At 39.8% G+C, this 27,037-nt stretch overlaps 1 protein-coding gene across 1 annotated transcript in view; it reads left to right on the plus strand.

Moving 5' to 3' along the window:
• Nucleotides 1-27,037, plus strand: part of AGBL4 (AGBL carboxypeptidase 4) — a 494,372-nt gene that overhangs the window by 445,835 nt on the left and 21,500 nt on the right. The window contains exons 10-11 of the mRNA XM_053470228.1: nt 675-827; nt 12,547-12,703. Of these exons, the coding sequence (XP_053326203.1) occupies nt 675-827; nt 12,547-12,703 (310 nt within the window). The remainder of the gene's footprint in view (nt 1-674; nt 828-12,546; nt 12,704-27,037) is intronic.

A 27,037-nucleotide genomic window follows, 5' to 3' on the forward strand; every position in this document is an offset into this window, starting at 1 on the left:
AATGGGGAATTGTGTATATGTGTGTATGTGTATATGTGTATGTGTGTATGTGTGTTGGGGTAGATGAATAGGCAATCAAGATAAATGAAAAAAGGGACAGAAGATAGAAAAAGGCAAGCAAAAGATGTCAGCAAGTAAGGTGCAGAACAAAATGGGCAGAAAAAAATAAGAGGGGGAGGAAAGACTATAACAGAAGGAAAAAGACCACAAGAAGTAGGCAGAAAGTAGAGGAAAAAAAGATCTCTGAAGGCAGAAAAACCAGAGAGGTAGAAAACCGAGGAAAGTTATCTTTTCTTTTCTGATAGGTGGAATACATTGTTTGCAACAAACAAAAATCAGAATTTTTTGTAACTGTACAATAGGTGTTGTGATATTTTTTATTGCAGTAAACTAATAATTTTTTTGTTATTTTTCATTGTGTTTTAGTTAGTTGGTCGTAAGATAAGAGGAACCCTTCCTGCATTATTGCTCCAGAGGCCAAAGCGCTTTAATCTGGCCTTTCCTGAACAACGCAATCTATGCCAATTTTGCCCCTATGCGAACAATGCTATACAACAATAAATTCCAATTATTTACAATGAAAATAATGTTCCGAGTGGCAGAATGTGCAGCGCTATAATTATCTTTCTGGTAAATTGTTTTTTATGTTGTTCTATTAATTTCCATTCCAACAGAAAACCAGCCTGGAATTCTACATTGATATACATGCGCACTCCACCATGATGAATGGATTCATGTACGGGAATATGTTCGAACAGGATGAGCTGTTCCGGCGACAGGCTATATTCCCAAAGTTACTTTGTCGAAATGCTGACGATTTTTCATTTGTAAGTACCACAACTTTGTGTTTTATAAGCTTAGCTGCAACAGTAGCCATCTAATGTGACTATCAATGAGATGGCTCGCACGCCATTGTGATAATGGGTTTTTCCAGTTCCGTGTTACAACAACTCAAGTTTGTATATAAAGAAAGATTGCTTTGATAGTAATTCGCTATAAAATGTTCCAGAACCTGTATCTAAATGTCAGAATTGACTGGATTCCTAGGATTTTATAGTAACTGTAGCCATAGGCTTTATGCTGTGACATCATCATGCATGTTGGATAGACCATATAAAAGGTATAATAGTACGTGAGGAAAATTCTATCTTCAAGTTGTACTGGATTAGGGTGGAAGCCGTGTCATCAACCTTATTATCCATGAGTAGGTTGACATAAAAATGAAACAGAAGGCCCTGGCTCAATACATGTCGACCTGGTGCTCGGCTGAACCCCTCTCCTGCACATCACGTAAAAGGTACCACCGAGCTATCGTATGCATTAAAGTCCATATGATGCCTGGAGTGTTGCTTTAATTCAGCCATATAGTACAATATGTACAATATAGAAAATAATTTTGAGAGCCACATCTGTCCAACAGTTGGACAGGAACGCATAGTAAAAAGAAGTATGTTACGTTTGACCATAAGGGCACTTTCTAAATGGCTTTTCAGCCAGATGGCTCTTTAGCATGAGACGGAAAGAGCCCCGTTCTGAGCAGCATGGTGACGTCTTGGTGCACTTATTGTGGTCTGCACGTGGCGTGTTGACCATTTGTCCCCTGGTTTTGGGAGCCTTTTAAATGTGCTCTCAGACAATACATTCATTGTGCTCTCTAGCCTGTTCAGCAAATAAACATTAGCAAAGCTGTCATTGTATTCCTCCCTATGAATGTCTATGAACTTGAAAAGTTATGAATATAGCCGTTCTTTCTGGATTAAAGAATTATTTCTCGGGAAGGGTTCTGCGATCCTAGGTGATGATGTTTTTAATGCTGCAATTAGTTGTAAAAGTTTCACATTCAGCAGAGTAGGTGGAACTGCACCTTTAAAAGAGAAATGTGATGAAAATGATGAGTTTAATGCAGCTATCATATGCATTAAAGGGCATATTACGGCTGAAGTGTCCCTTTTCATGTTCAAACATCTAAATGCCTTTTGTTTAATGTCTATTTAACATAGAAACCAGTTAATAAAGAGATATCTAAAGCACGATTACCTATAAAGTTTGAATACAAGCTCATCGGGCTTCTTCTTCTTTGCTTTTTTTTATCCAACAGCAGTTATTTGATTCAATGTTTAGGTTTCGACAGAAGAATGTGAGAAGATGCTTTTAGCAATAGTTGGGAGGTTTTTTTTTTATTGTCCATCAAAACTTTACAGAAATCAGAAAAACACATGAAAAAAAACAAACAACAACAGAAACCTGAAGGTCATTTCGACCTAAAACAGCAGAATCTGCAAACTTTCAAAGATGCAATAAAACAGAGCCATTTGCCTGATGGAAAGGAATAGGAATGTTCTCATCAATTGGTCCGACATATAGTAAATGGTTTTATTTCATTGTGTTGCGCATGGTAAAAGAGTTTTGTTACTGAGCCAGAAAAGAAGCAGTAATGCTGTAATTGTGGGGATAGTGTCTTTCAGATCATATTTCTAACTGTGTTTGGGGACAGTGCTGGTATTAACACATTTTACAATTTTTTAAATATTTTAGAATGGGATCTATTAAACTGCTAATGGGTTTCTAGCTGCGTATACGGGGTCCTTGTGTTCTGTAAGCCAAAAAGTGTAACATGCCAGCTCCCGGGGAATAAGATTTCCATAAATCTCAGCCAACCTCTTATGTATCAGCGTTTGCCTATCCTTGGTCCTTACAAAGCTGATGATCAGTAGTCCAATCAAGCAAAGTGAAAAAAAAATGGTTGCCCCCAAATATCTGGAGGTTAGAGAAAAAGGCAGACTAAGATTATGCATGTAACAACCTATTCTCATCGCCAGCTGTGGGCAAATGTCTGCATTGACCCATTTTTTTTTAGCAGTAAATGGCGGGTGACCTCCATGGTGACCTCCTGTAACAATCCGACAAGAGACGGGTCCCGTATGCAGAGTGGTGAGCTATCCGGACAAGTAGTTGTAGGAGGAATAGTGGGACAGCAGCGGAACAGTTCAAATAGCAAAAACAGGTCACAGTCCAAGGTCAAGGCAGGCAGCAAACAGGCAAAGTTCAAAAAGCAATCCGAAGTCAATCCAGGCGGCGATCAAAGAGTAGTCAGGAACAAAGCAGGAGTCAGAAAACCAGAATATCAGATATATAGCACACTGAGACAGTGATAACGAATGTACCACACAAGGGCTCAGATTAGAGTGAGCAGTGGGTTTAAATTTGGTGCCAAACAGCTGCAGGCAATAATCAGCCAATCAGCTAAAAAGCGGGAGGACCCGCCCCCTAGTGTGACATACACAGTTGCTGGGTAAGGATTCCTGGCCGCCATGACAGCGTGCACGTGTGTGCACTTCCATAGCACCGAGGACGGCAGCAGAGGAGCTCCCTGGACAGACCCGCCGGCGAAAGGTAACACCTCCAACGGAAGGTGGCTCTCTCTCTTCTTTGGTTTATTAAAGGAGGCAGAAAGGGAATTCGGTAAAGAGGCAGGAATAACGACGAATAAGAAGCTACTACCCAATATTGAGAGTCGGTAGAACTTGGACAAGAACAATGTAGCCAAACCTTGTAAGCTCGTTTGAGCCAGGCCCTCCTCACCTGTTGTCCCTGTAAGTCAATTTGTTATGTTACATGCAACTTGTTAGGTCCTGTCCACCCATTGTACAGCGCTACGGAATTTGATGGCGTTATATAAAACAATAAATAATAATAATAATAACTCCCCTGAGATGGGGGTAGATCCATGCAACAGCCTCCTTTAAAAAGTGGTAGAGGCTAATAGAGGAATAAAATAAGTGGTGGGTCTCCTGCGTTCCACACTATATAGGGAGAGAAAGAAGCGATAGTTTAGTAAATTAACAAGTTATTTTATAATGTCTTGAAAGGCAGACAACCCCGCTCAGAATAAATCCAGCGTCTGCCTGTGCGAAAATAATCCGAAACATAAAACTACAATAAAAAGTGAGATAGAATGCGTGGAATTTGCAAATTGTATGAGCAAATGTTCCCATATCAAGCCTTAATCATGCACCATATAAAATAAAATGATTATGAGACTCAGCTATTTCCATTAGCGAGCGCAGGTTGCTTCTGGGAATGTCTGCCATCCACAGCGCTGTCCATAATTGACTGTCTCCTTGCCTTAGCCAAGCTCAGAAACAATGTCCTATTACCTTACACAGTGACAGTCACATCAAAAAGATTATTCTCCTTAAAGCATCTGTCAGCACTGATTGATTTACCAAGGACTACAAACTAAAAAGGGTTGAAATGCGGATAGAATTTTTGCAGGCATTTAATGCATTGAGCCGCCATCCTTTCATTTGGAGGAAAAAAAATTATCTTGTGTTATAGCAGTAAATGGGCACCAAGGGGTTAATAAGCCGCTGTGAAATGGAACTCGCTTTGGAGAAGGTTTCGATTAGTCGGAATCATTCTTAAATGAGTCACAGCACAAAGATATTTGGTTGTGCAGCCTAGAATTTGCATTTGGAATGGAACAACAGATTTGCCGAATCCTGTTTGCTCCCATACACAGTATGATGGAGACCAAAGGGGTTAAATATACATATATATATATATATATATATATATATATATGCTGCTAATGTAGTAAATTAATTGATTCTGTAGGAAAAATAACAAGACCAAAAGCAGGGGCTGATTTAGCAAAAATAATAACCTATCCGTAGTTTGGGTTTAAAGGGGTACTCCATGCAGCCCCTCTAAGTAAAGAATACATATTACATTTTTTTATGCCCTTGTTGGGCAGTTTTCACACCAGTTCGGGCTGCTTGAAGCCAGTGGCAATAGAGCGCTTTCTTTGAAAGCCATGGGAGCATTTTGTTTGCATATACAAGGGGTCTAGTGTTAGACCCCTGAATCTTGGGATTGCTCACCTAGGGGGTGAGGAAAGAGGACAAAGGCATAAGGGGGGATACTTCTGAACCCCTCATTTGTAACGGTAAAAACATTTAAGGGGATGCAGACATCATAGCCATTAAAATACATATAGTGACTGAAAGGTCCCTTTAAGGAGGGGCATGCATTTTGAATAATAAATATATAATGTTAATAGTGACTTCTATAGGTCTACATCTTAATAAATGTAGACATCAAAATGCCTCTTTTTCATTCTGTTAACAGGTTACATGCACGTCTTAAGCTCTTAATGCGTAGGGATCAGGTTGGATTCCTTCCAAAGGGCTACTGAATGTTCGATGAATTTTACAGACTATGCCAAAAGGAAACCATATATCATTTTTCTTGTTGTACCAAAGTCCCCCAGAATCTTTGTATTATGGGCTCAGTGATGTGACATCATTGTGTTGTTTCGGGACCCACTTAAGACATACTGTGTTTCGCCTGCTCTCCACCATAAATCTACTGACCTCAAAAAAAAAGAGAACGAGATATCCGCTGGAAGGAAAGAAAGAAAAAAAAGTGTATTATCAAATCCAGAACACACATAAATCGTCATTCTGCATCCGGCATAATCTTTTCTGGGTCCCTGCATAAAGAACCAATTAATTTTTTTAATATTTAGAGTTATCACTTTCATAGAGGGTCTGCTCTGTAAGTCGACAAGCAAATGTTTGATTATTCTTCCTTAGCAATTTTGTTGACAATTTAAACTCAGAAAGTATCTTTTCTAATATATTTCCTCTTCTTCACCTAAGATTTTTTACCGGTCCCACCAAAAAAAGAGTTATGCCATTCTATCTATTTGGATATTGAGAAGTTGGCCACAGGTGGTAAAGGCCTTCACTAAATCCGCAGCTACTTGCCTAATCAGCCATGGTTGACTCGTCCCAGAAGGTCAACCATGGCAGCAGATCTTCCACCCCATACCGATAATCACATCACTAGCTTTAAATATACAATACAGTTGATTTTGATGCATGTCTTGCTTTCCATTTTAAAGGAGCCATACTTTTTCTACATTGTGTCAAGTTCATGTCTGGAACCCAATGTGTTAATCATACTTAGTTCCAGCGGGGGATGATGGCAACCTTTTGGATTATGATTTAGTTGAAGTTATCCTGACACGGGTAGAATTATACATACATGCATACATAAATATGACAACTGCACTCTTCCGGTATAGAAGCGCTCATAGTATTTTAGTATTTAGTAAATACAGATATGTTAAACCAACAGTAGACAGTAACCTCATAGCCACTATGAACACAGGAACAAGTCCATCTAAGCCAACCAGTTTTTGGGTATCGCTCATCGTGCTTGAGTTCCCAGCTTGATCACTGATGTCTCATGCCCAATTAGGTCTGATACATGCCAAGGAGCGCACATGAATCTCTTACTCAATTACAGGGAGGCACAGTGATATTCTTCAACTGCAACCCTTGGAAGACTGATCCTAAAAGGAACCGGGTTCTCATCCTGGTGTGACCCTGCTTACTTACTACTGCTATGCTTTCAAAGCCCCCACACCACTGACCCCAAGACACAAATCCTAATCACTATTTATTATGAACATTGTGAATATGTTATTAAAGCCATCAATAAATTAAGTTATTGTCTACTATTTTCATTCCCTGGACATTATCAAGCTAGGTATGTAGTTACCAATATAATTCATATTTTTAGTAGCAATTGTTTAGTATAAAAAGTATTTCAAATATTACCATCACTACTAATGATAAGTATTACATTTTGTACACTAGATTTGCCTGTGGAAGATCAGAGGTAATGCACGATAGGAAAAGTGAAAGAATAGTTAAGAATTCAAACTATAATCGTTTAGATAGATGTAACAGGAGTTCGTCTGAGACTTTTCCCTCCCGCATCCAGTGCATGGGTGACCAGCTGCCAACCGAGTATCTTGTGGGACTTCCCTGTCTGGTCAGAGAAGGTCAGAGAGTCTCTTCAATTGGCCCATGATACCCACTGCCCACCAAGGCTGCCGGGGACAACAGAACAGTATCTGAAAACCAGAACTGTCCTGCAAAAACTGGGGCTGTTGATAGGTATGGATCTCTCTCCACCTGCTCCCTCATCAGCAGCTCTTTAGGCAATAAATGCAGATATTAGAGTATGGCCGCCATGTTAGTGTCACTTGAGCACCTTCTAGCCCACGTGAGGGTATACGAAGCGGCAGATAGACCCCAATGCCCCTATGACAATGTTATATAGCTGCACCTGTTTCTAATTCGGGTGTAGAAGGCTAACGAGCGGTCAACGCTTCCTACCCGCGTGAAGAGTAGATATCGTGACCAATTGGCACACAACACAATAGAACCATCGTAGCTAACGACTTGCGAGTAGAGAATGTGGGTGCCATTGCTGGTACCTCGCATATGGCGTGAGAGCACGCTTTAGAAACACACTCTGTAGCTCACCATGAAAGAGGCGACTGGAAATAAATACAGCTCAATCTGTTGATAGAACGAGCTTCCTCGGGCCCTCTTCTGATATTTGCTGGTACGGGAAGCGCAGCCATGATATTATCTCCTGGGGGTACAATGCTTTTTTCTTGGCTACGCTGCCAGAAGGCACAGACTGTAAAAGATGTGTGTTTTCCCCTCGTTTTCCTGCTAGGAACTTTACCCTGCAGAAAATCTGAAATAAGTAGGACAGGCTTGTCATCTGGTGGCACCGAGGCTGATCCTGCCTGACCTTGGGGTGTTGTTTTAGAATTAAACTGCCAGCGTCAGGCGCACACAACGTGAAATTGGAATTCACCACTTCCATGTCATTTATTCTGTATACGCTCCATTATACATTCCCCTGGGTAATATTCATCGGGGACTGTTCTGCCGCAGTTATGTTCCTTTATGTGGTAATTTATGAAAGGCAGCAATAATAATAGACAGGCAGACTGGAACTTGCTGCCCATGAAGGGGTTAACCCCTTTGGGTATTGGGGGGCTGATGGTAAATGTTGGAAATTCGCAAACTCTCCGCTTGACTGTTTTTTTTTCCCGAAATGGGTAATAGATGCCGCAGCATCCATTAAAATGTTATGAGAAAGTAATTTGTTGCCCAATTTCTATGGCGTAAAATGGGATTTTCCATGAAACACTATAGAAATGATTGTCTTTCAGCTGAAATGTGATTACTGAGCAAGGGGAGAAGAGTTTGGCTGGATGTTACCTGCAGGGGAAAGGCATAGAGGTTAATAACAAAAAAAAATATAGAAATCAAATCTGCAGCAAAGTAGTAGATACATGGAGTGGCCTTTCAGAAGAATAATGCAGAAAAGCGCTATGCTTCTTCTTATGTGATAGTGGATTATGTACAAAAAGCTATTTTAAAAGCATGCGTATCATGATAGCAACCAATGGACGGTTACTGCTGATTATTTTTTAAACTTTACACCAAACTCACTGTAAATATTATATTTTAATATTTAAAACAAGAAACAAAAACTGTCTGCGCTTCTTACCCTAATAAAGTTGGCAACAAATATATAAACATAATATAAATGAGAGGTTTTGGTTATACGAATTGGCCAAAGCATAATTAAGCTCACCCGCCACGTCAAGGCACACTCTCAATAGGGTGAGAACCTACTCTCACCTCCTACATAGTGGGCACACAAAGCAGTTTATACTGCTACCAAAACCTTATTAATGTGTTGGGGGAGATGCAATTAAACCTCCTCCCTATTAACCCCTGGACAGCAAGCTGCAACCAGACTGATGAGGAGCCAACAACCTCAAATATGTGCAACCGACATTTTTTCTTTTCCCTGTTTGCACATATTTGAGGTTGTTGGCTCCTCATCAGTCTGGTTGCAGCTTGCTGTCCAGGGGTTAATAGGGAGGAGGTTTAATTGCACCTCCCCCAACACATTAATAAGGTTTTGGTAGCAGCAGGGGCGTACCTAGAGTATTTGGCACCCGGGGCGGATCCTGTAAGTGGCACCCCCCCCCAAATGTAAAGACATCTACAAAATTATGTTGGCAAGAATATTTATTGCACCAATTTGTAAACTGTATGTCAACTGTAAACAACAAGAAATCTGAAAAAATAAATTAATAACTTATAAGTAAAATAAACACGTTTAAATAACATTTACTGAACATATAATAGTGCTTTCTTTAATAACCCTCCAAAAAAACGGCGTCCACATTGCCCACATAGAACCTGACCAGCACCCAAATTACACACACATAGGACGTGCCATATTTGCCCCCAAACAGCCCAGCATGAGTCAGCATTGTTCCCAAACAGCCGAGTGTACGCCATCTTTGTCCCATAAACACGCTATCTGTGCCATCTTTGTCCCATAAACACCCTGCCTGTGCCATTTTTGTCCCATAAACACCCTGCTTATACCATCTTTGCCTTTTTGGCAAATCAACTATACACCTATGATTAACACAAACACTTTTACAGTCACTCACTAATTCACTTTCATTCACACAATAATTTATTCTTTCACACAAATTATTTACACATATTCATTGATGCATTCTCACAAATTCATTAATTCTCTCACTCATTCACACAATTCATCCACACATTAATCCATTCATTTTTGCTCTCTCATTCTGACTCTTTATTCCAATATTCTTGCTACCCTCCTTTCTCCCTATCTACCCATTCTCACCCCCTTCTGCCCTATCTACCCCTTCTCACTCCCTTCTCCATACCTACCCCCCATCCCCCCGTCTCACTCCCTTCTCCCTATCTACCCCCTCCTAACTATCTACCCTCTCCCCCCTTTGAAGTTCACTTACCTTTCAGGAGTCCTGCGGTGGGGGTGCAAGGCCTCTGTCTCCCAGCTCTGCCACTGTATGGAACAGCATGGTAAGTGTGGATTGGTAAGTGTGGATTGGTAAATGTGTGAGAGTGATGGGAGTTATGATGTACTTTAGAGCATAATTATATAATGAAAAAGACATTGGAAATGGTACAGCATAACACCCATCACTCTCACACATTTACCAATCCACACACATACCAATCCACATGTATACCAATCCACACATACCAATCCACACATACACCAATCCACAGATTCCACACATACCAATCCACACTTGACAATCCACAATTACCAATCCACACATTCCACACATACCAATCCACACTTACCAATCCACACTTACCAATCCACACATACCAATCCACAGATTCCACACATACCAATCCACACATACCAATCCACAGATTCCACACATACCAATCCACACATACCAATCCACAGATTCCACACATACCAATCCACTCTCACTGACTGATTTCCTACCTTTCCTCTTTTCTTCTAACAGCACTCAGCTCCTTTTCTTTCTCTTCGCTCCTCTTCTTCTGTCTTCTTCCGGGTTCAGAGGGCACGGACGGCGGTGGGCGCGGCTTCAGTGTTGTGCGCCGGGATTTGACAACAAACCCCGGCGTACAGCAGCAGTTGCCGCGCAGATAGCGAGGGAGCGGTATCGGAGGTCTTTAACAGACCTCCGGCTCCCTTGCGTGATTTTAAGCCGGTTCAATGGAATGGGTCTTTACACTGATGGAATGGGTCTTTACACTGATGTCCGCTGGTTCAAAGCGATGGATTTTGTGTCTTTACACATCTGTAGAACACATTATTGGGTGTGCCATGGATCTGCTTTTATAGGCATAGACTTCAAATCAATTTATGCAAGAATATATGTAAAAATAATTCTAACCCTATTAAATACCATACCAAAAATATTGAAGATGAACTTAGTGAGGACACACAGCCATTTAATAGCCTGTCTTGTGGTCCATTCCCTGCTTGGGAGCATCACAAGGGCAGTCCAGAACCAAAGCACGAGACATATTTCCTCTGCAAAAGGTAACCAACGACCACATACGTACATTTTGACCTTCATGGTCCTTGTCAGTGGGGTCTGGTTGGTATAAGAGGGCAAGAAGATCCACACCTGGACTCACCTCTCTACTAGAGATGGACCACAAGAGATCCTAGAATGAGGACATTTCACAGCATGTCACATTTTACATTTTGCCATTTGAGAGGACAAATCTCCCTAAACACATCTCAAAACTCCCAACTTCTGCCCCCGGTGAATCGAATGCTGATGGACAAAGCTAGAGAGTCACTTAAACTGGCAGCACTAGCGTGATCCCGAATCCCTCTGTCCCACCGAGCGGGAGCATTAAAGCAATAGGCGAGTTATCCGTGGAAATGTATTATTACTAAGTAATCTGTTCCACAATCTCTGCTGAGCTTAACGTTTAGACCTAAATGTTACCTAAATGTTACATTAAAACTATCGTTCAAATTATAGTTGAAAGTCCAAACTTTTCCCACAAATAATTCTTTACTTACGGAAGTTTTTGGCTTGGTCATATATGCCAGAAACATTTAATTGTCATGTGATGCAAAGGCAGGCACTGATAGGTCACTGTTATAGAAACTATAAAAGTCTCAGTGTGATTTTCATGGTGAACAGTCAGAGGAAAGAATAAAATGACAGATCTGCTAAGACAGGGGCGTCCAACCTGCGGCCCTCCAGCTGCTGCAGGACTACATCTCCCATTATGCTCTTTCAGCTAAGAGGCTGGCTGAGGAGGATGGGAGATGTAGTCCTGCAGCAGCTGGAGGGCCGCAGGTTGGACACCCCTGTGCTAAGACTTACTTGGTTAACACACTGGAGTGCCATTCATGAGCCTTTCTATGCACTAGTGAATTTTGCACAAGACTAGGCAGGGTATACTGAGTATTATGGGTGGTAAAACTGTTCATGGTCTTGTATACGACTCCGCCATATTGTTGGCTAATGGAAAACCATAGGAAATTGTGCTGAAAAAGCCTGAATCATCAATTTTCGAATTGTCATATTACAACATTTAGAACGCTCTGCGTTAAAGCTTAAGGTCTCTTTAGCATTCTGGATCTGGAGTACACAACGTAACATTAGTGCCGTTATCGGATACATACTAAAACCACGAAAACTTGCGATGAAGAACAATCCATAAATGTATCATATCAGGCGTAGTTGAGTGTTATAAGCAACAAAGTTAAGAGAACAATGAGGGGGATTTACAGATAACCATTAAGAAGCCGTAAAACGGAGTGCTATTACTTATAAAGATGTGTTTTATGGAGCAGAATTTAAAGTTATAGGGAGGGTTTATATATGGAGGAGGAAATAATGTTGTGGGGAGTTGTTATATGGCTCGATAGGAGAAGCCGGGGAAGTTATGAGATGCTGTTAAAGAAATTAAAAGAAAGAGATTTGTGGAGTAATAAGAGGGGTTATAAAGAGAGCACAATAAGCTGTTATAGGAAGATGTTGTATGTTGCAGATAAAAGAAGGGAATGGAGAGGTTTGAGCCGCCGTCAGGAATGATGGGTATTAGCGTCTGATCCAGTTGGTGAAGGATTTCAATGCAGAAAACAATATCATTTCATGGATATTTAATAGGAAGAAATACTAGGACTATTTTGGAGTCGTATGACTGTAGGGGGTATTATACTTGCATTCATTGTAGTTAATATAACATTAAACAGTGCAAGGAGTTAAAAAGGCCATGATCCGTATTGATGTCAATAAATAAATATAGAAAAATAATGAACGCTAATATTAAATATGGCCGATTTGTCTTGCAGACCAGCACGTCTTTTAACAAGGATAATGTGAAGGCCGGGACGGGGAGACGATTTCTTGGGGGTCTCCTTGATGATTCTTCATATTGCTACACCTTGGAGGTCTCCTTCTACAGTTACATGCTGGGTGGCTCTGCAGTCCCCTACACCGAGGACGCTTGTATCCTTTTCCAACAGGGAACATGGCAAGTATTTTATATTTGTGAGCTTTGGACTCCTATAATAACACAAAGAGGTGAGTTTAAGGTGAGTTCATTCAAGTTAATTAAGGGTTTTTTTGCTTTAAAAGATCCAACTATAACAAAAAAAAGGAAGTCATTGTTCCCATTGATGGCTTTAAAGCTCTGTAATGCACTTACCTGTAAGAGCGGATTGCTTTTCATTGGATTATGGTATGGCAGAAACTGCTTTAAATGAAATAGTGGTTGATCCATGAATTAGTCTGCTTGTTTTCCGAGTCAAGAAGGAATTTTTTTTCAATCCCATGCCGGGAAAACTTTCAGCAAAATACAACAGGATTTTCTTTTTCTGGGTAAATTCACTATTTATGGAATTGGAAACTTCTATGAAATTATTCCCAATTACTATAAACGTATAATACTATGTCCCTCTAGCGAAGCCAATGTAACTATAAAATGATCGGTTTCCTTTAACCCCTTAAGGACAATGGGCGGTCCCTAAACCCATTGAAAACAATGCATTTTGAGCCCGTACATGTACGGGCTTTGTCATTAAGGGGTTAATGTTATAAAATAAGATAATGGAAATTCCACTTTTAAACTAACGCTATCAAGGATAAAGGGAGAACGCCCTACAATTAAAGTAAAATATTAATAATGTAAATTAAATTAAATTTACATTAAAGTAAAATAATAATAAAGACATTTTAAAGAGAATTTCAAAGCTTTTTAAATATCCATAACGCATTTTAATGCCCATTTTTATAAGGGGCACCCTATGTATATGTGAGCACCCTACTTTGCCCTGCGGACACGTTGGCACGAGTGTTTCGTCCCTCTGTTCCTGTGGGCTTTAACAAAGTATGAAAATACCACCAAGTTCAATCGCTAGTCTGTTCTTGTTAGTTTTCATTGAATATCACATCATATCCATTTTAGTTTTCCTTCAAGAGAGTTCTCTGGTTTTTTTTTCTGCTTCACGTTCTTGTCGGTGAAGGATCAACCCAGCTTATGCAGATCAAAGTTTATCTCGTATATTTTATACATCACGGCCGCGTGAACTCGGAGTTCGAGTTCGGAAAGCTTATTGGAAACGTGGATTACGGCGAGTGTGATTTCCATAGGCGGAAATGACCCCGCTTTGCGAAGATCAGCAAATAAACCAGGTGTGCTACGGAACGTGATATGAAAATCCTAGCAGCAAGAGGCAGTGGAGATGAGTTCTCACCGAGTAATATGATTTTCTACCAGAGGGACAGTGTTTCCGCGCGGTCTATGAGATCTGTTCCTGTCATATCCATTTCTCTCCTTAATTTTGTATAAAGCGGCATTTCATGTTTCAGTGGAGATAGAGTCGCAAGCGGACAGTGATGGAGACCTAAACACAGCCCGATTAAATCTCCTTTCCCGGAGTGAAATATCAAACGGCTGAAACGCTCCGACGATGGGGTGCACTTAATAAAAGTTGGCTCCGGTGCTGTTAGAGAGCGTGCCATTAAACTATAAAGGGATTCTGCAGAATGTTTCCAGTAGAGAAACTCATGCTCTGCAGAACAAGGGGGATTCGGGGAATAGCATGGGGTTGGACAGTTGGATTTCAGCCCAGATACATTTGGAAGCTTGAGTTACACTCAAGTTGCTTTTAGGCATAGGGTAGACTTGAGCTACTTGCCTGGATTATCCACTATGAGTAATGAGACAATCTGAAAGAAAAATCAGAACCATCAGAAAAGGAGACATCACCTCCACTCTTTGTCTTCAGAGGCTTCATGGTGTAGATAGGGTCTCTGGCTCTGGTTTCAGCTCTCTCAATGCTTCCGCTGCCTATAATATAGCAGATAAAACCTCAATAAGCACTGGTTTAACTCTTTGGTAAGAAAGTTAAATTACCATAAAGTCAACAATTAAGGGGTTTGGGAAAAGGTCACGGTTGTGACTCTAACCTTAGTCGGGAGACTGCCCTCAACTCCTGCCTGGACTTTTCATTATCTACAGAATAAAAGAACCCGGCAACACACGCTATACACACCAGTAAGTTACAAAAAAAAGGTGTCATCCATATCATCCTCAAATATCACATATTTATAGATATGCGAATCGGGATTTATTGTGACTTGTAGAATACCTTACTTTCCAAAATCCGTACCTTTGTCTGCAGAAGGTTAAAGAGATGTCACGACGATAGTTGGTATAGCAACTCAAATGTCACATCTACTTTATCCCTTAATGTGGCGCCCTCTGATAACCCGTTAACTCCATTTAAGCGGAGACCGTATGCCAAAGTGCTACAGAATTTACAAAAGCAGCACACGAAGAGTTAATATCAAGATAGGACGACACATATTGTGCCGTGGTGACAACCCCTTCGCTCCCCTGCTCGGCATACATGGAAATTGTGTTATCATGTGTTCTGTCTCATCTTGTCAAGTTTATAGCGATCTCTTCAAACAATTTAATGTCGTTGAAAGCATGCAGTTACAAATTATAGACTTTTAAAGTTATTTTGCGGCTATAATGCTGTCACCCTTTAATGCCGCTTCCAAAAGGCACCGTGACGACAATAATGACACACATTGCAGCTATAAGTCTGAATATCATATTCCCGGCGTCTGCCTTTGTTGCTCTCCCTCTGTTTATATTTCACTTTAACGTCTCGCGCAGGCACCAAGCTGTCTCCAGACGACAGGCTATCACGGCGCGAGGCGTACAGGAGGTGCCGACGCTTCTAAATGCACAGGATCCAAAAAAATATTAGAAATCAACATCAAGTTATCAAGTTTCTAACTTTTTCTTGTAAAACATTATAAAAAAATTAGGACTAATTTATTACATGCTTAATCTTTTATTATAATAATAGCTAATTTATCACCCAATCTTCCTGTCTCTGCTGTACTAGAAATGCCTGAAGAAGAGACCTAGATAGTCTCAAAAGCTTGCAATCTATTACACTTCAGTTAAATAAAAGGCACCATCTTTACCGATATTGTACAGAAATTAGAATGTTTGAATGCCACCTTATAGCTGCCATATATACATTGAGACTTATATTCCCTTTTTACTTATTTGTCCCCCCAAATGTATCCCCCGAGACCCTATTAAAAACTTTAGAATAAAATATATTTCCGAAATAGGCTGCTCTAGCGCCATAAATGCCATACAATATATCTAGCATAGTCAATATGGTGATAGCGATAGATCATTTTATAATATAAGCCTCATCGGGCTATTGATTTTATCGGATATCATTCTAGGATAATGTATCAATAATATCGCATTGGAGGAAAATTCCATATTTAAGCAAAGTTAGGTTAAGTAACTTGGACAGAATACCGGCAATTACGTTAAGTCTTATTGCATAAAATATCTCTATATTTTAAAAGTTTTTTGCTAGTTTACTGTCTGATCTCTGCATACCGTCTGCTTTAATCCCATAGGAAACTTTTCAAGGAAAGATAGCTTTCAGAATAGAAAGAAAAATAAAACAGTGTTTGGCGTGTAGGCTTTTACGTTGCCTTGGAAGACTGGGGTTAGCACGCAGAAGTGTTAGGTCACACGTGGCAATGACTTGAAGTAGCATTACACAGAATTTGCCATTTTTTTGTATTTTGAAATCTTGCATTTGTCATAATTCTAGAACTTAAAGGAAACTTGCACCATCGTTTTTTCCTTCTTTTGTGGTGTTACTAATACTACAAAATAAAATGGCTCAGTCTTATTAACCCAGAGGGACCCTTGGTTTTTAATAATCTATGGGTAAAAAGACTTTATTAGCATAATCAGGGCTTCATTGGCACTGTGATAAAGAAATGATCTCAGTGCAGTGTTTGAGTTACATGGAAGCATAACATTTGACAGCCGTTCGCTCCATCAGGTCTACTTGTTTTTTTCCTGATGTCGGGACTCAAATTTATATCAGTCTTTGGTCTTGTCTTTAGATTCAGGATAGCTTTATGTCTATCCCATGCATGTTTAAATTCCTTCGTTTGTTTTAGCTTCTACCACTTCTGCTAGGAGGCTGTTCCATTTATCTACCACCCTCTCAGTAAACTAAACCGTCCTTACGGTAATCAACAGCAGTGGGGATCAACGTGAAAAGAGGGAGAAACAGTGTCTCCTTTTTCAAAAACAATACTTAAAAAATACAAATATTGTAACAAAATTAGAAAAAAAATAATTACAATTATATAATACAAATAAGAACAGACTCCACTGATTATTATACTTTATTTATAAAGCACCGACAGATTCTGCAGCGCTGTACAAAGAAGATGTTACAGATAACAACAAGTACAATACAGCAATCGACATACAGATACAAGAGGAATGAGGGGCCCTGTTCCCGCAGGAACATACAATCTAGGTTGAGCCAGTTAGGCTCCTTGTAAAGCGATGTCACTGAGGTCATCATGACATCACAAGGGGTACTGTCTAGCTCCAAAGGAGATCCCTGAGGGATTTCCGGAAAATAAATATAATAATAATAATAATAATAATATAATTAAATGGAATGTTCCATCATGCTCCTGCATGGTGAGTTAAAACCAATGAAGATAAGTGAATTTCAGTCTGAGCTGGCCATGGTGCTGAAGAGCAGTGTTATTTCACCAAAAGCCACACTTGGCTCCAAAATACACAGCTCCGCGGTCTCTTGGACCAATACAACTATATTCATTTTCTTTACTGTATGTCGGTTTACAACTATTGTGTCTGTGCCACATTATATATATATATATATATATATATATATATATTAGGGCTGCAACAACTAATCGATAAAATCGATAATAATCGATAATGAAATTAGTTGGCAACGAATTTCATTATCGATTAGTTGAATCGATTATTATCGATTATAAAATGAGGGTTTTTTCAGAGCAAACGCTCTGAAAAATCCCCCTCATTATATAATCCGTTTAGTCTGACTCACCGTCTCACAGCAGCAGCTCCTACTTACTCCCCCTCCCTGTAATCACTGTGACAACTGGCCCCGCCCCTTCCTTCTCCAGGCCAGAACCACATGGCTGTGACACTCATCTAACTGTAAGTATATGTACATATATATATATATATATATATAATGTGTATATATATATATATATATATATGTGTATATATGTATGTAATATATATATATATATATATTTGGGCTACTGAAAGTTAGGGGAGGTGGGGGTTAATTTAGTTATGGTTAGTGGGGTGTTTAGGGTTAATTTAGGGGCAGTTATGGTTAATTGGGTGTTTAGGGTTAATTTAGGGGCAGTTATGTTAATAGGGTGTTTAGGGTTAATTTAGGAGCAGCTGTGGTTAATGGGGTGTTTGGGGTTAATTTGAGGCAGTTGTGGTTAATGGTGTGTTTAGGGTTAATTTAGGGGATGCTGTGGTTGATGGGGTCTTTAGGGTTAATTTAGGGGATGCTGTGGTTAAGGGGGTGTTAAGGGTTAATTTAGGGACAGTTATGGTTAATGGGGAGTTTAGGGTTAATTTAGGGGAATCTAAATCCTGGGGGCAGTGAAGTGACATATCTGGGGGTATAAGGCATATACAGTATATAAGGCATATGTGGGGAGGGCAGTGTGGCATGTCTGGGGAGGACGGAGTGGTGTATCAGGGTGTATAAGGCATATCTGGGGGTAGAGTGGCATATCTGGGGTAGAGAAGTGGCATGTCTGGGAGGCAGGGTGGCATGTCTGGGGAGGATGGAGTGGGGTATCAGGGCATATAAGGCGTATCAGGCACAGTGGCAGATGTGGGAGGCAGCGTGGCATATGTGGGAGGCATTGTGGAGTGGCAGATGTGGGAGGCAGCATGGCGTGGCATATGTGGGGAGGGCAGGGTGGCATGTCTGGGGAAGATGGAGTGGTGTTTCAGGGGGTATATGGCGTATCAGGCACAGTGGCATGTGGGGGGGTAGAGTGGAGTGGCAGATGTGGGAGGCAGCGTGGCGTGGCAGATGTGGGAGGCAGCGTGGAGTGGCAGATGTGGGAGGCAGCGTGGAGTGGCATATGTGGGAGGCAGCGTGGTGTGGTATATGTGGGAGGCAGCGTGGAGTGCTGTGGTAGGCAGCGTGGCATATGTGGGGGGGCAGCATGGCATGTCTGGGAGGCAGCGTAGCAAGCCTGGGCTCAAATGTGCATATATTGGGGGGCTGGTTGGGAAATAAAGACAAGAATTTTATTATCAAAGTTTTTTTATTCTGCTGTTTGTATTTAACATCATTTGTTTAGTAAATTATTTTAAATAAATGAAAAATTTACATTCATTTTTTTATCCGATTAATCGATTAATCGAAAAAATAATCGGCCAACTAATCGATTATTAAAATAATCGTTAGTTGCAGCCTTAATATATATATATATATATATGCTAATCCTCCATCACTCACTGTCTGGTGGAAAAAGTAATAGGATTTGGGATATTCAATAACTTCAACTGCGGTCAGAGAAAAAAAAAAATCTCTTCTTAATACAGCATTGGTTATTTACACACACATATATATATATATATACATTGTATGGATTTGTTTTATCAACTGTGCATCAGCAGCGTATTCCAGCCAGTGACTACTAGGCATAGGTTTAGGGCAGCAGAACCCACCTTAAAATAAAAAACATGGAGGATCAGAATACCCGACGTCACAAAAAAGGTTGGGTACAATGTTGCACAGTGATGGAGGGGATATCCCGGGTAAACGGCCCCAGAATGCTTATCCTTGGCCAGGAGCTAGAACACGTTTAACTCATGAGTGGGAACTGATGAAGTCAGCAGCATGCACTGAGCTGAAGGTGGACGCTATGGCTGGAATTTCAGCGCCCTCTACTGGCATAACCAGTTTCCTGCAGCCCAATCTGGTTACATTTCTTATTACATGAATAAAAATATATGTGTTCTATAGACATCTACAGGCTAAACATGTCAATCTCGGAGAGATAACAACCTAAAATACAGGTTTCAGGCACCACAACTTAAATACGGTGTGACTGAAGATCTCAGAGTTGAAGCTTTTCTGTCTGGATTCACCTGCTTTTGAAGGTTATCACAAGGACATTCTGCCTTAGGCTGTTTATGCAGAACGCTCAGATAATGAGCAGCAGAGAAAATCTTTCATTTATACGTCTGCTGTTATTTTGGGGTGGATATTATGCTTTTAGACTGCCGTTACAAAGTATATTTTTAAATTTACAACATATCCAGAGCGTTGCAATTGACAGGATCTCTGTAAATCATGCATGTTTTAGCATTGTATTTATGCCTTTTTTTTTAGATCTCCTAATATATAGTAAGTTATTCATATAAAGCTAGCATAGTTTCATAAAAAAAAAACATATCTAGATCAAGTGAAAATATTTTTAATCTTGGCTTATCTGGATTATGACATCAACACATAGCACCAAATAGTGATGGGAGTTTTTTGTTTTTTTTATCTACGACTCTTCCTTTTTATGTTTTTTCCTTGCTTTACTTGTTTCTTGCCGCACGTCCATAGTGCCACGGACATAGTATTTGATCGTTGGCTGATGCTGACACGGCTTTCCCCCACGTTTGCTAAAATAACCGAAGCTAAGTAAATTATTTTGATATCTTTAGCCATAATAAAATCACACTTAATTGCATAAGCATGCGTCTGGTGTTATGTTATTAGGGGATCTGAACTGGTTTGCTGATTTTGCCTGTTGGCATATAAAAGTAAACATTTTGAATAAAAATGAATAAAAACCACAATTTAAAATCTTATTTCTTTAATACTGAATTTTTTTTATATATATAATGTTGCTTATCCAAATATACAGGGATAAGGCTGCAAATACCATCTTTTTGCAAAATAGTAGAATCACGTAGAGAAAATTGATACTAATCAGTGAAAATTCCAAAGGCAGAACTTCCATAAAACACATTCATACCTTATATTCTGCATTACCGCTAAGGCGAGCAGACAATCTTAGAAACCATTAAAGTGATCTTCTTAGTACAAATGCTTGCACAAGTTTTGTGTATTGTTCCAACGCCAACGGGTCTGTTTAAGCCCTTTAGTAATGGCTTCAGCACTTGACTGCTTGCTTGAGGCCAATGATGTCAGATTCCTGGCCTCGTGAGCAGCGAGCCGACCAGAAAGTGTGTGTGTTCCAGGTTGAACCCGGGCCGCTCAATCAAAATGAACGAAATTGATCATATCACTAGTTCAAACAAGAATATTAAAGTATTCCCGCTATGTTTGCATTTAACACCCTGCCTTTGAAGGAACATTAATGAGAATGCGGAGAAGGAGTCCATTAATTTGTCTCGGTCTTCCTTCACTTGGGGTTGGGTGGGGGGGGGCTCCATCATAATTATTTAATGATGGCGGAAAATATATGCCATGTCCAGATCTGTATCGCTTGCTATGTAAGCAGCTATTTATCGGTGTGGCTATTTTATGTCCAGAAGCAAGAATTTCCGAATTATTTAATAATATTAATCTCTTGAGACTCATCTTTTAATTCAATAATGAGAAAATAAATGTAGATCTTTTTTTGGAGCTTAGAATACCAAACCTATTACGGAAAGTGTTTTTTTTATGACTTTAAAGCACAGTTCTTCTGCTTTAAATATCTTGGCATTTGGCGCATTCTCCAACAAGCATTTGGTTGTATATATTCTAAACTAGAAGCAAAACATATGCAAAGTTAGGCAAAAAAAAACCCAAAGACATAAATCAAAAGTTAAATGGTTTGTGCTCACTCAGCAGATGGCGATGCTAATCCTGATCTTTGATAACTTTGTACCCTGGCTATGCGCAGACTCTAGAACATTCCGCATTTCTTATACGTGGGGCTGGCAGTTCCGTGAAATGGGCAGATTTGAAATGTAAACTAAAAGATTAAGTTTCCTATACGTCCGCCACATAATTTTGGGTGGCAATTCCTCAATCCCCTAATTGCATTGGAACTACCGAGAACTTCCTATTTTACTGTCTAGGGATTTGCATTCCATTATTTTTGCAAATGATTATTACTATGATTGAATGCCCCAAACCTCAGTAATATCTGGCTTATAGTTTCCTATAGCCGAAGCTTTTTTCACAATACGGCCTCAGCTTTGTTATTTTAACCCCTTAAAGACAAAGCCCGTACATGCACGGGCTCAAAATTCATTGTTTTCAATGGGTTTTGGGACCGCCCATTGTCCTTAAGGGGTTAATGTGATTTAAAAAAGGGATATATTAAAGAGATGCACCCTCTTTTGGCAAATGCTTCTTGTAAAAGGTCGTTTTTCGGTCTTTAAAAGGAATAGGGATCACAAAATAAGTATCTGACGAATTTTCATTATAAATAAAGCCTAGTTTCATGTAAACGTGCAAAGCCTACGTGACGGAAATAGTTAAAATAGTAAAAAGAGACATTCTCCTACTGTTACTGTCATTTGGGGTTCCTAGGAGGTTACATATTTGAAGACTTTAGTGGTTTACATTTCATTTCTGCTGCTCCCCAGTTAACTAAAAGGCATAAAAATTGTTCAAATAAAACAGCTTTTATTCTGTAGAAATGCAGGCAGCGATATAGCAAGAAAACAGCATGAGACATTTATCTGTATTAGGCTTTGTATAACTAGCTCAATTCAATTATTCCCTTTCCACGGCGAAAGCTGAAACACACAAAGTTTCTCCGGGTTGTGCGGTGCATCAGTAAAGACTGACACATTTATCAACATTACATCGAATCCGTGTTCCGAGGGCAAGATGATCTCTCTTGGGTTTCACCAACCTTCTGTACCCATCGCTCCTGAACAGCACGTCAGCAGAGATCCCCCAAACCATTAATATACATTAGCGAGAACTTAAGCACAAGACTTTGCGTCCAAGGGCTTTCTTCATCATTCTGTTGCTGACTTTAAAGGGGAACTGTAACCTATGTGAAATTTTCATTACAGTAAGAAAGCCGTCTGTAGGCCTTGCCCAAAATACTTAAGATGCTTTAATAAGTATTGCCCTGAGCTCTCTAGATTTGCCCCCGAGGCTCTGGGTAAGAAAGCTGATTACTGAGCTTATGGGGCAGTCTGCAGATCTTCCGCGTTGACAGTTGGTTGTTTAGTGATACTCAGTCCCCTCCTGGATCCTTTTTAATGCAGCTATTGTCACCATTTGTGGCAAAAATCTACTCCTTCTTGGTTGCCCCATGGAGAGGGATATGTACAGTTTACCTCTTGGGCAACCTAACTGTTTGTTCATTACACAAAAGCATCTAGCTCATTTTCCACCGGTATCCACATACTTGCCACGTCTTAAAATTGTATCCACGGTAGCCATGCTCCTACACAGCCATTAAAGTGAATGAAGAATGAATAAGGGTACAATTAAGAAGGTGGAGAAAGGCCTAGAAGGAGTTGGCATGGAGCTGTGGTTTCAACTTCAAATTCATTAATCATTATGAAGGGCTATCCCCGGCAAGTTTTTCCTACAAAATAACCCTGGATAATGCATAGTTTAATTAGTGTGGTGGCAAGAAAGTGGACAACCAAGTGCCAGCTTTCTTCTTCTCACCCAACAAGGAGGTTAGGTTCGACGGTGCCCCATCAACCTGAGGGTTAAAATAACCTACCGCACTCCCTCTCTCTATTGGCAAGTCCAGAGAAGGTAGTAAGATCTTCAGCCTCTGCAGACAATATGCCATCGAAGTCACAAGGCCCGCAGCCACCTTCCCCGCCAAATAAAAAATGTCTCCCCTACCCTAATACCCGGCTCCACTGCTGTATTTTCAGGGATCCTACATCATAAAGAGAAGACCTGGTGTTTCCCCCTTCCTTCAGGTTCTGCACCTGAATTTATCCAAAAGCCTGAAAAGTGATGATTTAGATTGTTTTTACATTTTGGTTTTGTTCATTTCAAAAGTGTGGGATAAAGTATTTCATTACACTTTCTGCCTAACAAAAACAAACCACTAATCAACATAGAATAACGCAAAGGGGTTGTAGACTGTAGCTTGTATTAGTGTTAATAAAATGTTTGGCAGCTTTTAAGATCTTTTTAATAACATATTTCAACATATATTTCAGCAGCATAAACTTGATGGCTCTACCAAACCTCCAAACTGCTTTTTTTTTTTGTAGTGAAACAACTTGGCCTGATGTAGAGGATTGTGTGTTTAATTGACCCACAAGGAGTATATTCTGAAATTGGGGAGAATATATATGAAATTTAGTGGGGACATTTACATGATTCACATAGAGCATGTGCAACGTTAATAGGATGCGCAAGAAAGCCACAGAAAGTAAAAACAATTCCCGCGATCCTCATTGAAAGTGAGATAAAGACCGAAATTGAGACCAATGAAATGTGAGGATAATATAACTGGAATAGGCACACAGAGGCACTGAATCTAGGAAGAAGGCACTGCCGGTGTCATGTGCCCACTGCGGCAGTGCATGCTGGAATATCTGTACTATATATATATATATATATATATATATATATATATATATATATATATATATGTGTGTGTGCTATATAACAGCTATGCAAAGTACAGCCATTTAAATTTTTTCCCTATGAAATCTGGTCTCAGAAACTACAGATTATTGCAGAAACAAGTCTTTCCAAAAATTGTAGGCATGGTTTCCTTAGTGTGGATCGACACTTGATATGGCTGCAAATGGCAAATCTCACATAGAGGATAACAGAGATGATTATATAAATAATAATACTAAAAGGAGTGCTACCTCTCTGTTTTCATGATAAATACATATAAAAACCCATTTGGTACAGACTCTAGTGCACTTTACTGCATGCCAATAGGTACAGGCATTCTTTAGTTTTTGTAATTATTCTGTCTCGTTTAACTCCGCCCCCACCTGCCTCTACTTAAGTATGGAGCATACTATAGTATGCATCGTGTACATGCTCAATGGGATTCCCATTGGTTTTTAGCCAATAACATCTCATGCTTTGCTAGCATACATGCTATTGGATGCTGCTTTAATGACTTTAATGGGAGTGCTACTGAGCATGTGCAAGAAGTTCACATAACTAAACCAATAACTAAAGACTGCATTAAGTAAAATGCGTCGGAGTCCCATCACTTTGCATTAAATGTAAAATGTAATTTGGGGGAGTTGATGGTCCTTTTAAGGGGTGAGATATTATTAATGTGTTGTATATTGGTGCTAGAATTAGGATTGTGACTTCTTAGAATCCAGCAGTTCCCGTTGAAAGGCATATTGTGGACATAAATACTTTGTCTGAAAACAAATATATTCAAATATCTTGGTTTTGCATTTTTCTCTTTGTTTTGATAACACTAAATAGGGTGCCTGCAGTTCTATTAACATTAGTAAGTAACATTAGCTGAGAATCGTCAGCCATCATCGTCGTATTATTCCAATTTCTGCTACATTATGGGTGAAATACTATGAGCCGCTGGTCTCGGCTACTGGCCATGGTGGTTTTGAAAAGGTCACAGAGACATTATAGCACGTAAACAGCGGCGATATTAGCTGTGAGCAGTGAAAAGTTTCTAACCGTCACAGTGAAAACCTTAAATTATTTTTGAAGTGTAAATGAAAGCCAGCTCTACAAAGATAGATGTAGAGCGTGGAATTGCATTAGACAAATGGCAGTAACATTTTAATAGTTATTACCTGAGAACCCCCTGGGGATCTCCAGATGGCAGAAAGTGAAATCAAACACACAGATTTTTTTTTCTGGTTAAAAAATGAATTCTAGTATTAAAGTCAGAGGAACAGAGAAATCTTTAATAAGCTATATTTGGCTGTACGATGGTATCTTTGCGTAGAGTTTTCTTGTTACATTAACTTGAGATACCAGCAAAGAGAGGGTATTAAAGGGCACTTCTGGGGTAAAGTTCTACTTGTAGAGAGGTCACAAATTAATAGAAACTAATAATAGTTTCCTGCAAAGGATCCGTATACCTGGTTTGACCCGGAGTCTGCGGGTGAAGCATCGCTTCCCCAGGTCTATTGGTCACCCTGCTCTTTATCCTGGACAGGGGGCCAGTGTTCAGTCACGGCCATTCCCTGCCCAATCATCAAGTCCAACTGTTGGACAATAAACAAGAGCATTCCATTGGTTTTCACAGTGATTGGTTCACATTTAGAACTAGGCCCCATAACTACCCAATGTCTCTTCCACTCCCAACCCATTTAATGTAAACCATACCCCTTCCATAGCTAGTCCTTCCTTCACACAAAATCATCCCTCCCCCCGAATGGTGTGGGTGGCCTACCCTTGGAAGTTCCTAGGTATGTGTAAGTTTTCGTGCATGCGTGTGCCATACCTTTTTATTAAGTGCAAATGTGGTACAATAAACAGGAACATCACATCAGTTTCCATAGCGGTTGCTTCACGTTTAGAACCTGGCCCCATTATTGGGGATGATATACAGTATATGATCCATTAGAAGTTTGAAAAAGTAACACTGCACAAAGTGATCATATACACACACACACACACACACACACACTTCCCAGGCTAAGCTTCCTGGAGATCTCCCTCTACTGGGGGAATTACTTCTTGTTGGGGTGGGGCTAACCAAACAGGGGTGTGGTTATCCATCCAGGTGCAGAGCTATTTAAGATCAGGGCCTGTCCCAGATATTATTAAATTGGTTGGGAGAGGAAGGGGAATTGTTCAAGGTAAATGCTAAATTGCTGACAATTTATGCACAAATAAAACTGTTAATTCAATGTGCAGTTTAAAGAGGCAACAACATCACCTTTTACAGTGAACTATCATGGGCAGAGGGGACTATTTCTTAAGTAGAATTCTACCACGAGTGGGAGCGGGCATGACTAAGTACCTAATCTATGATCCTTTAATCACTGATTGACTTCACTTTGTGTTATTATTACATGTATATATGGCTATAAGGTAAACAATATAATATAGTTACACCAACTAGAAATTCAGATGAAAGGTAAAAGTTTAATCATAGTAGAATTCTACTGCAGAAATAGTCCCTCCTGACAATAATAGTTCATAGGTAATGTTGTTGCTCTTTAAACCGCATTTTGAATTAACAGTCTTTTTTGTGCATGAATTGTCAGCGTTTTAAAGTATACCTCTCTTCTCTGAACAGCCAAACTAATAAGGGTCAGCATGCAGATGGTAAAAGAGCGGATGGGTTTTATCCATCATATTGTTACCACCGCTCCGGCAACGATCATGCATATCATAAATAGAAACTTGCTCTTTTGCACAGGGACCTTTTCATTCCCTGGGTCAGGTGCTGTTTTTCTTTTTATAACATTTAAGCATCAATAAAAAAATATGAAATGCTTGCAGCGTCCAATAACCTTTCCTTCCTTAATAACATTTTGAGTTTTTTTTT

This window comes from Spea bombifrons, chromosome 6, assembly GCF_027358695.1.
Source record: "Spea bombifrons isolate aSpeBom1 chromosome 6, aSpeBom1.2.pri, whole genome shotgun sequence".
Taxonomy (NCBI): domain Eukaryota; kingdom Metazoa; phylum Chordata; class Amphibia; order Anura; family Pelobatidae; genus Spea; species Spea bombifrons.